We start from the raw sequence: 12551 nt of genomic DNA, 5'->3' as shown, positions 1-12551 counted from the left end.
AAGTCAGAACAATCATTAAGCAGGGACAGTCATTATAGCCTACAAAATCCTCCGTAATTAATCCACTGAGAAAATGAATATAATCAGATGATACTACATTATATAAAACCAGATAATACCATAGTACATAAATATTAAAATTTTAACATTTTAGAATCAGTCTGATATCTAAAAGGTTTAAGAGAAAATATGCTAGAGTTGGTTTACTCTATATATTTTAAGTGTTTAGCAACATCCCTGAAGCACACTCAAGGAAACTTGGAAGATAAAATTCATCTTACATAACAGAAATTTGGCTCTTCAAAATCAGCCTGGGAAGTTCCCTAACAATAGCATGATTTATCAACCTGAAATGTAGGGATCTTGGGAGTTTTGTGAAACCCTTGAAATAATTTGTAAATGTCATGCCAGTGTGGTTAAAGTCCTCAACTTTCATTATGTTCTAAAAAGTTCACCATTCAAAAAGGTGAAAATATTGAAACATTTTATAATCCAAATTATTATACCCAGTATATCAATTTACTCATATTTTCAATTGTTTCCTTGCAATTTGATATTTTCAATTTGGGTTATTTCAGCACATGTGAACTTAAAAGAATCAAAAACAGAGTCTAAAGAATCTACTTATAAAAAATGGCTACTTACCCTGTAAATTTTCTGATACAATTTTTTCATTAACTTGCAATGCTTTTACTCCTATCCTTAAATCCAATGTGTTATTTTCTTGTACTTCTTCAGATGGTAGTTTTTCAAAAATGCTTTCAATCCAGTTGGTATTATTTTTCAAACAATCAGGCAGTTCCCAAAATGAAGTTGCTGCACATGTATCAAACATAGTGGTACTTTGGGGATTATGTTTTCCACTACCAACTTTATTTCTCAGTGTTAAATTTCTAGAAGCCAATTTTTTCCTAATATGTATTTTCCTTAAGAGGCTCTTATAGACATCTTTCCTTTTTATAGGTTTCTGCTTTTTAAGCTTTTGGTTCTCAGCACACGTACAATTTATATGTTCTTTTCTGAAACAATTTTGATCTAACAATGCACAAAAAGGCTTATTCTGTAATTTATATTGGATTTTAGTAGATCCAGTAGTCGTAATTACATCAAGATGAGCTGAATCCTTAGAATACACTGCAAGACCAGATGCAACTAATATATCTGCCAAACTGTTTTTCTCATGAAAGACATCTACTTTCAGTTTTGTTTCAAAACCGCATTCCCTAAACTGAAAAACTAAGCCTGGTTTGCTAAGAAAATCTTGAAAAAAACTTTTGACTTCTTCATTCCAATGTTTCCCTGTAATAGGTGAGATGCCATGTAAGATACATGGATAACTCAGCCTTGGCAAATTCAGAAGTTCCTCAGGAACAACTTTAAGATTTACTATGTCTGAATAAGCTATATAAAGAGAAAACCCATAGTCAATGAACACAAGATGTAAAGACCTATCATGGACTTCAGAAATTTCTACTCTATTCCATTGATCTTCCAACTCATATTTGAATAAACAACTAGAACCAGGAATTATGAGCTCTTGAGGCAATGTTTGTAAGGTTTCTGGTAGATCAGAAAGCAACATAAAAATATATTTCATTGTGTCAAAGAAATCCTCCAACTGAACGCAGAAGTCTGAAGGATCAGAAACAGCAGTGGCAATACCAGAATACTGCCTACCATTTTGGAGTTGTGCCCAAGTAAATGATCTTATTGCACATGATGACATAAGAGTCTGAGATTCCATGTTGAAAATTATTCCTGAAGATTGAAGTTTGTTTTCTTCAACCCGATCCATATTGAAATTTAAATATTCCAAAAGTAACATGCCATCTACCAAAATTTCTACTTCCCAAGCAGAGTCTAAATATTTCAGGAAGAGAACATTTATTTCCAAATGAGCAAATAAACACACAATGGACTCAAATGGTTTGTTCCTAGAATTTTCAAACCAAATCCATTTACAAGGCACAGCTTGTTGTGGAATATTTCTGATTTCACCACTAAGCCCCTTGGTATTATTTAAAGGCACTACTTCACATCTACCATGATCTACTAAAAAAACAAGCACTTTCCCATCAATACACTTTTTTTCTACTTTTGATCGGTACCACTTTAAAGTTTTTTTAGATTTTGCCAGGCATTCTGAACCTTTTTCAACATTTTCCATTGATAAGAAAGAGGGGTTTTGTTCTTCTTTAGCAATTAATAATGTTAGATCTGATAAGATTTTTTTATTTTTGGACAACTTCACATAAAATCTTCCACTCTTTGAAACATAAAGTATTTCAGCTTTTTCAAGCTGACCGGGTTTTAACTCCTCAAAAGGAATTTTCACCAGCTCTTGGTAGGAAGGCTGAAGGCTCACAGAACTTTCAGATTCACTTGATCTTCCTTTTTTCAATTCATTATCAACACCAAGACTCACCTTCTGAGAGACAACAGGAGGCATTTGCAATACTGTCTTCTGCAGTTTTGAACATGCTGTCCATTTCAGTAGCTCATCAATGACACATTTGTCATCACAGATTATATTTACTTCCCATTTCTGGTCATGCTTTTTCAAAAATTCACAAGAAACTGTTTTGTTATTTACTCTTGAAGCAAAATAATCCACAGTTTTGCTGTCCCATATTTCATCGGGCTCATTCCATTTTACTCCACTAAGAAAAGAATGGATTCCTAGTGGAGGAATAGTTAAGAATTCCTTCTTAAGTTCATAAATTTTAGATGTGCTTACTATTGCGATATTGCCATAATCTATAAATTCTACTTCAAAAGAATTATCTGGCAAAATTTTCTTAATTACTGCTCTGTAAATGGCACTGTCACCAGAGTACTCTGCAACGACAAGATCTCCCACCAGCAGTTTAACTGAATTTTGCTTTTTCACTCTGTTTTCTTTTCTTTCATTTAGAGCATCTGCAAGTCTAAGGATTATATTTTCACTCTCCGCAAGCTGAATATGAAAACTTGCTGGATTACTAATATTAGATACATACCCTTTTACTTGAGCATTCAAGTAAATTTGGGGTTGAGGAAGGTCTTTGGTCTGTGGTCTAATAAGGTTATGTGGGTTTTGTGAGGCTGTTTGAGTTAACCCACCAACAAATGACTGAGATACAACCTTTACCGATTTTTGGCCCACATCACTTTCATCAAGAATATGTTCAGGTCCAGGGACAATTTTTACACTTTTATTTTTAAGTCCATCATTCAATGACTTCTTTACTTTGTTTTTAGACACAGGTTCAATTTTGTAACAAACTGATGGTTTCAAAAGCCTGGCATATATACTTTTAGGATGCACTAATTTATCAGTTTTGTTTTCAGAATATGTTACTAGACTACTTTTGCTTTTCACATTACTTTTGCTTTTCAAAGAAGCAGCAAGCCTCTTATTCTCACTTAATTTATGAGTCTTTTCCCCATGTTGTGCTTGGTCAGAATGTTTTTTTCCATAAGCATGAAGCAACATTTTAATTTTCTGATTTATATGTTGATGCCCATCATATAATTCTATACCAAGCTGGCCATCTGACTCCCTGGACAATATTACTGCCTTCAGTGGTTTTCCCAAGAAATTGTTTTCAAACCAGCTATTGATTTCTGCTGGAATATCTATGTCTCTAAGATCTGATAAAAAACACTTAATAGCTTGCATAGGTATAAATAGCAACTCTGGAAACTGACTTGAAATGGCCCTCAACATGTTTTCTTCTACTAACTGCTTATTTCCAAAATCCACAAAATAGACTAGAAAGTCAGATGATGAATCTGTTCGCTTTGCTAAAGCTCTATATGAGAGACCATCCTCCACATATTTACATATGCACAACCTCATTTTATTAAAATCATATTTTGGACAATTTTTGAGGCTAATCATCTCTGTGATTTTTGTTTCTACCATCTCCAGATCTTTATCATTTCTACTAAGCTGGCAATAAAACTTTTGGGGACTGTATATATGAGATATATACACTTCTTCTTCACTTCCAATTTTTATGTTAAAGGAAGAATAATAGAAACTGTAAAGACTAACTGAGGATGAAAGTGGCTTTGATAACATGCTATATTGTGCAGAGCCACAATTAATAAATTCTTTTGCACTAGTAAATGAGGATCTTAAATCCACTAAATTACATAAACAGTTTGGATGTTTAAGAACTAAAGCATAGATAATACAAGTCAATAATCCTTTAGATGAAGTAATAAAATTTCCAAAGTCTCTGGATGTTTCTCTTGTCCAACTAAATAATTTACAACTAATGGGTTCAACTAAACAGTTAAGACAACATCTGAAGGCTTGACCTTCTAAAAAAAGAAAATGTGGATTAATTGCACAAAGATCTTTAATTAAAACTCTTTCTTGGTAACCATAGTCAACAAATATTACATCAACTTCTTTTTTTGATACATGAGTCAAAACAGCAGCTCTATACCACTTCCTATCTTTGGAATACTTAGCAACACAAGCAATCTGACCAATCTGATAAGGATCAGAATGAATGCTATAATAATTCTGTATTTGTTCCATCAGTAATTTTAGGTCTTCTAACTTACATTGTAGCTGGCATGAAAAATCACCTGGGCCATAATAATAAGAGCATCTAACTTCAAGAACTGTTCCTGGTTTAAACATATATTCCTTATAAGTCCATGATGACCTAGGTGCCACAGACAAGGTGAAAAATTTTTTTAAATCTGAGAAATTAACAGTTGGTGACTCAGACAAAGGTGAGCAATTTTCTTCCAGCTTATTTGATTGGTGCTTTTTAGACTTAGGTCCTTCAAGAAGGGCAGACATGGCTTTCTGAATATTAACTTTGTTATTAGATTTTAAATTTAAAACAGAATATTCACTTACAGATTTTGGAAAACATTCGGGTTCTACTTCCCAATATTCTGCATATCCAGCTTGTAACATAAGAGAGACAACATCAATATTTTCTGAGGCTTCAATACTCTGAATATTTACAGTGTACTTGTCATCTTTTTTTGCTATAACTTGAAGCAAAATTTCTTTGTTCAAAACAATTTTTTTAAAATAATCAATTGCTGCCTTTACCCATAAATCTTCAACAGGAAATATATGTGCAAGTGAACAGCACATGGCTAAGGCAGGCAACTCACAAAATTCTGGAAGCAAAATTTTTACATCAAAAAATGGTATGGAATCAGTATTTCCATAATCCAAAAAATAAACATTAATCTCATAACCATTAATTTCAGTTATGACAGCTCTGTAAAAACATCTGTCCTTGCTGTATCTAGCACAACAAAATAATCCAGGTTCAGGATTTCTTAGAATTAGTTCATCGTTTTCACACAAATCATAAAATTTGTTTATATTTTTCATTATATCTTGAAATTCATTCTGATGGGCATTGGTACGCACCCAAAAATTTGATGGGTTTAATACATATGCTACAAAAGCTACGTAGGCAGCCTCCATCTCCATTTCTACAGTTTTAATAGGAAAACCTACTTTTAAAATGTCTCTTTTATTTGGATAGTGTACTAACTGTTCTGTATTTCCAATAAAACCTTCAGTTGCAAAGCTGTTTACATCAGAAGTACTTGTCTCACTCAAAGTATTGGAGATTTTTGGATCAGATACTGGACAAAATACTTGAGTGTCTACAGTCTTCAGCAGACATTTAGAATTAATTGTAGACTCTTGAGCTTGTAATGTTACATAATACAAATGCTCATCCTTATTGAAGCAATCAATGTGTGCATATACTATTTGTCCTAATAAGGCTTGTTTAAATACACTCAGTTGAAGTTTTCTCGCATCTCTATCTGGACTGTGTAAATATGTCAGAGAACATGGAAATGAAAATAATGGTACTAAAATAAAATCCTGTTTCAGCTTCTTTACGTGAATTGAGGGTATAGCCTCACTACTGCCGTAATCCATAAACCAAATTTTTACTTGATTATTGGGCAAGAGTTGTTGAAGAATTCCTCTATGCCACTGTCCATTTCTCCTTTTGGCAACACAAAGTAGTCCAAAATTATCACATGTGGGGCTAGTTTCTTGACTGATAATATCATAATGCAAAGTCATACATACTGTCAAGTTTTCTAGTTCTGGAATCCATTTAGTTAATTGACAATAAAACTTACTTGGGCTCAATGCTGATGATACCTTTACACTTTCAAAACTTCCTACTGACAAAGATGGCTGCAAATTATCCAGAATATGTTGAACATCAAGTAAAGTATCATTATTACTTAATGGTAATTTAGATTCTTTATGTTGTAATAAATCTGGCATTTGTTGAGGGAATTCTTTTAACATTTCCACAATAAGACGAAATGAATCTCCATCAATAAATCTTCCTAATTGTAATTCAAGAGCCTGGGATATAACTTTTGGCACTTCAAGAAGAATCATTTGCAAAGGCAAAATAGCTTGCACATAACCTTTCAGTTGTATTCCTACTAATGACTTGAAATAATTCAAAGCCTTAGGAGACCATTTTTCCCCAAGTGGAAGTATATTGGCAAAAATTCCAAATACTACGCGTGGTGGTAGATCAAATAAATTATCACAGGCTGAAGCAACATGCATACTATCAACTCTTAGCTCTTCTCCACGATCTATAAGGAGTACCGTGTACAGTTCATTTTTCTTGTCTACAACTCTTCCTCTCTGCCATTCTCCAGTTGCTCTTTCTTCTACCAAACAAAGTTCATCAATGTTTACATTATTTTTTACTTTTGGAATATGTTGTATTTCCCTCTGCAATATGTGGTAGTCAAACTCACATTCACTATTATTTCTGCCTTGAAATTTCACCAGAATATTCTTGGGAAGACATTCAATATGTGATACTGTCAGATCCACATCTAAAAATGTCGGGAACAGAGATGTAGAATCCATTTTCTAGAAAGCAAATAAGTACGAATTAGCTTCTAAACAGATAACTTCCAAATTAAATACAATGAGCCTTACATAAATTTGGTATATAAACATGTCTTAAAAATAATTCTATGCCCGTATTTCATCAAATTAAACATGCTGGCAAAAATTATATATACCAGACAAGATATTAGTTAGATAAACAAAATATAACTGTCCACTACCTCCTGCATTTTTTTAAAAAATCCACTGAAATAACAAGAAATCAAAATAAAAAATAAGGAGGAGTCAGACACGATAGTGCACACCTGTAATCCCAGTGACTCAGGAGGCCGAGAAAAGAGGACTGAAAGTTCAAAATCAGTCTCAACAATTTTTCAAGACCCTCAGCAATTTAGCAAGACCCTGGGGATATACTTCAGTGGTAAAGCACCTCTGTACTCAATCCCTTGTACCTCCCCCTGAGAAAAACAGGGAAAATATGTGTCATCACTGGAAAACAGAAAAGAGCAATCTTTATTTCTCAGAAAACTTAACCAATTTCTATTAGATATTAGATGTGATATGACAGAAAGTACCAAATAATTCTCGTAGAGGCCTCCTCCACCTCCTTTGAGAAAAGACTTTCCCTTCTGTAGATTCCTTCCAACAACCCGTATTCCAAAAGAGTGAGTGCAAGAAGCAAGGGAAGATGATGAACCAGTGAGGGCACACTCCATGCTGTGTTAATCAGCAATATTTGGACCCTATTAGAACCATTACGCAACCCCAGGATTCTTTTTTGATTTGAGGGCAACAGACTGAGACCTAGACACCATTAAGGGAAGCGAAGCACAGAAAGACACTCAAACAGGTTAGGTATATCCAGGTCTTGTCACTGGAATGGCTGGCCACAACAGGGGGAAAGAGGAAGACATTTTTAGCATACAAGCAAAATCTCTCTACCATAGCTAAATTCCAGATTTGGGGGAATATAAAAATAGTAAGGTATAAAATATTTCCCAAATTCACTCAAGAACAAGTACCTATAAGAGAACACAGCTCAACTCTTCCTTGACCAAGTTAACAGTTGGCACATATCAATTTCCATCTATGAGGATAAAAGCACTGAAACTTAAAAAAAAAAAAAAGTGAGAGGATCTACTTAAAAGAAACCTTGGAAATTTCTCCCCCTCCCCCCAGGAATAAGTGAATTGAAAGAAACAGAAAATAATTTCTTTCCAAAAATCTGATTCCTCTTCTCAAAAGCATCAAAAAAGGATAATGCATTTTTATCAGACATAGTAGTCATGAAGACATAACAACTGAGATTAGGAAAATATACACACACTCACAAGAAATTTAAAACCACAATTAAGAAAGTGAACCCAAAATAAAGATAAATAAAAGAAAAATTTGATATAACACCCAAAAACTTAGGGAAAAGGATAAAAAGATAAAAAAGAAGCATGCTAGACAGGAATATAAAATCTTATTAAAGTATAAATTTTATCTTAGAAAAAAGATCAAATAACAAAACAGAAGTGCTTTCTAGGATTTAAGAACCAAGTCTATAAACTGAATAGAACCCAGGCAATCTAGAAAAAGGAATAAGATTTAGGGACATCTGAGTAATCGCTATGGCTTTTATTTCCTCCTAGGTAATTAATTTGGTGTCATAATCAACATGGTATCAGCCATAGAAATTCCTGGCCATGCTTACTTGACTCTGGAGTTTCTAAGAATAAATGGACAATGGGCAATACACTCAAGATTGTAATTAGAATAAGACAAAAAAAACTTTTTGACACGAAATACCTTCTTAAACCTTTATTATTTAAAACATCAAAAAAGTCCTATTAAACCAGTGGTTCTCAAACCTTTGGTCTCGGGACATTTTTATACTCTGAAAAATTATTAAGGACCTCAAATTGCTTTCCATTTATGTGGCTTATCTCAACATTTACCACAGTAGAACTAAACCCAGAAATTTTAAAAAGTATTACTCAGTAATTCATTTTAAAATATCAATAAACCCACTAAAATGTTGACATAAATATTTTTAAGAAAGATAACATTTTTCAAAACCAGTTGTTTACCTTAAAGTGACAGCCTGTTTCACCCAGCAAAATATTTGAACCTGAGTAATTCTAGTTTTAGTATTTCTTAGAAGTAAAAATGGTATTTCTATTCATCATTATATCAACAGCTTTTCCTAGAGTTAATCAGTACAGTTCAGTATCAGTACAAGTGTTTTATGAATACTTTCCATTTCATCACATGAAATACTAACAGACATGTCTTCAAGGGTGAACCTGTAACATTTTTACTGCTTAAGAACACTGTTAATAAATTGATACTTTTGTTTGTTTGTTTGTTTGTTTACTGCAACTGTTTAGTAGTGAAGAATACAACTACCAACACAGTTTAGTGCTCCTGCTTGATTTGCAGTGAGATGACAGTAGTTTTACCTATGATTGCTTCGGTATCATGAGTGCCAATGTTAACCCAATGAAAAAGGCAAACATTTACAAGGTACCAAGACAGTACATGAGCAAAGAATAATATTTTCAGTAAATGGTCTTGGAACAACTGTACATTTACATGCAAAAGAATGAGGTTGGACCCCAACCTCTTACAATATACATAAATTAACTCAAACTGGATCAAATACCTACCTGTAAGAACTAAAACTATAAATCTCTTAGTAATAAGCCTTTATGACCCAACTAGGCCATGGTGTGGCTTCTGAGTAATGATTCCAAAAGCATAAGTAACAAAAAAGATAATTTGGACCATCAGAAATAAAAAGTCTTGTGTTCCAAGGAAACCATTAAGAAACTAAAACAGGGTCTGGAGTTGTAGCTCAGTGGTAGATCGCTTGCCTAGCACATGTGAGGCACTGGGTTCAAATTTCAGCACCATATAAAAAAATAATTAACTAATTAATTAATTAAAGGTATTGTGTCCATCTACAACTAAAAATTAAAGAAGGAAAAACAACAACCCACAAAATGGAAGAAAAATATTTGCAAATTACATATGATAAGTGACTTGATCCACAAAGTGTATAAGGATCTCATAAAGTCAACAATAAAAAGACACATAATACAATTTTTAAATGGGCAAATGATTTGACTAGACGTTTCTGAAAAAATATATATATATGAATGGCCAATAAGCATATTAAAAACTGTTTGTTCTCATTAATAAATGCTAGCTGTATTAAAGAAAATGAACAACTACAAGTGTTGTCAAGGATATGGAGAAATCAAAACTCTCTACATTGTTAGAGGAATTATAAAATTATACAGCCACTTTGGGAAACATTTGATGATTCCATAAAAAGTTAAACAGTAAGTCCACTCTCATATATACACCCAAGAAAAGTGAAAACATATGTCTACACAAAAACTTCCCCAAGAATATTCATAGCAGCATTATTTAATAACTCAAAGTGAAAGCATCTGTCAAATGATGAATGGATAAACACTATGGTATAGCCATACAATGGAATACGATCTAGCCTTTTAGAAAAGTGTAATACAGAGGAATGTCACAATAGGGGTAAATCTTGAAAACATTATGCTAAGTGAAAGAAAACATATACAAAAGGCTGCATATATGATTTATAACTTAAGTAAAATGTCAAAAAAAGGTATATCCACAGAGATACAAAGTAGACTACTAGTATCAGAAATTAAGTGGAATAGACAGTGTTGGTTAATGAGAACTCAGTTTCTATTGAAGATGATGAAAATATCCTACATTAGACACTGATGGTGATGCACAACTTTGTGGATAAATTTAAAACCACTAAATTTATCCATTTTTCACTTTAAATGGGTAAATTTCATGGTATGGGCATTATATAAACCAATATAGTTATTTTTCAAAATATTGTTTTAGTCAAATTCTTCTTAGAATCAATTGAACTTCATGAAAGCCTCTGTAATGAACTACAAAATTCATTACTTATTCTATTGATGGTTTATGTATCTGCCCACTTATTTGAACAAATGCTCTATGAAAATAAAAATGTTTGTCTGATATGTTTATTGCCTATAGCCAATTCCTAAAATTAACTCTTTCACATAGTAGGCACTTAATGAATATTCTTGAATGAATGGCTAAAGGACTTATGTCCAGATACAACAGGCAACTATTAATCAATGCAAAAATAAAAATAGGCTAATAGAAAAACACAAAAAATGGAAATTATAATTCATTTAAAAATCTGTTAACTCTATGAGATAGTCAATTGCAATGGTTATCAGGAAAAAATAAATTTTAAAAAGAGATAACAATATTTGCCTATCTAATGGATTAAATCTGATAACACTGGGTGCTAACAAAGACAATGTAGAGTAGAAATTTCAGTATATTGCTGGTAGGGGAACATCTACCCTAGAAAACAAATTTGTAACACCTCATGATACTTGTATTGGCAATACCTCATAAAGTTAAAGACCCTTGACTTATATTTCTGGATGCCTCCCTGAAATAGTATCGTAGGTCTGCCATAACAAAATATCAGAATTTGGGTGGGTTCAACAGGAGAAATCTACTTTCTTCTAGTTCTGGAAGCCAAATTCTGAAATAAAGGTGTCAGTGGGGTTGGTTTCTTGTGAAGGCTTGAGGAAGAATCTATTCCATGACTTTTACCTTGCTTCTGATGATAGCTGGCAATCTTTCCATTCCTTGGGTTGCAAGTATGTTAGTCTAATCTCTGCTTCCTCACTTCACATGGCATTCTCCCTTAGTGTCTATGTCCTAATTTCCCTCTTCTTAAAAGAACACTAGACAGATTAAGGCTCACTCTTTGATTATATCTATAAAGATTCTATTTTCAAATAAAGTCACATTCACAATTAGCTCAGTCCAGACTACAACCTATCTATTCAGGGGACATAAGTCAACCCATTAAACTTCCCTACAAATGTACAAAGATATTCCTTATATCACTGTTTATAAGAGTAAGAACCTGGAAACTAATTATTGTTCCTTGGCAGGGCAGTAAATAATTACATATAATACCTTAAATAAACTAAAGCTATATGTGTAATTTCATATCAGAAAAAAGTAACATGAATAAAAAAATTACAAAATTACATATGTTCATATGATGACATACCAGTTATATATTTTGATATATTGCATGATAAGATTAAGTAAAATGTATAAAATATGCATACTGAGCTCAAATAGAACTAAAGTAATATGACAAAATAACAATATCCATTAATCCTGGATGTTCATGGATTTATGTTGCATTATTTTGTGTACATTTCTACATGTTTTAAATAGTTCAGATTTTAAAAAATAAAAATATATCACATGGACTTCTTTTCTCATGGATTATTGTGAATGGAAATAATGTTTCCTTCTTTCAGATTGTTCTGCTTCCCAGACTTAAGTAACCATGCATTCATTTCTTTTGATGGTTTAAAAAAACCTGAAACAAAACTCTTTTCAAAATGTTATAAAGTTAAGGGAAATTTAGAAAAACATTTGAAACACTTCAGAATAAGGTAGATGATCTTAAGACAGAAGCCTAAAAGCCATAAAGGAAATGATGAACAGTGGCAGACACACTTACCTTAAAATTCCAATGGATAAAAGAATATCACACGAACAGATAAATGACAGATTAAAAAACTAACATGAAATAAACACAAAAAGTATTCTTAGCATTTAAAATGTT

General features: G+C 32.6%; 1 protein-coding gene across 1 annotated transcript; it reads right to left on the bottom strand.

Annotated features, from left to right (window-relative positions):
- Window positions 1-637: 637 nt before the first annotated feature.
- Window positions 638-6889, bottom strand: Tdrd15 (tudor domain containing 15). The gene has a single exon (XM_046441695.1). The coding sequence runs from the start codon at window positions 6887-6889 to the stop codon at window positions 638-640; it is 6252 nt and encodes a 2083-aa protein (XP_046297651.1).
- Between the last annotated feature and the right edge of the window lie 5662 nt (window positions 6890-12551).

This window comes from Marmota monax, unplaced genomic scaffold (assembly GCF_021218885.2).
Source record: "Marmota monax isolate L192 unplaced genomic scaffold, Marmota_monax_Labrador192_F-V1.1 WCK01_AAM20220418_F8-fsc00010, whole genome shotgun sequence".
In the NCBI taxonomy this organism is placed as follows: Eukaryota; Metazoa; Chordata; class Mammalia; order Rodentia; family Sciuridae; genus Marmota; species Marmota monax.
This window is presented reverse-complemented; position numbering and strand designations above follow the sequence as displayed.

What these genes read in the sequence shown, in the direction of transcription:
- Tdrd15 (XM_046441695.1), bottom strand. Translation starts at nt 6,889, where the DNA reads ATGGATTCTACATCTCTGTTCCCGACATTTTTAGATGTGGATCTGACA.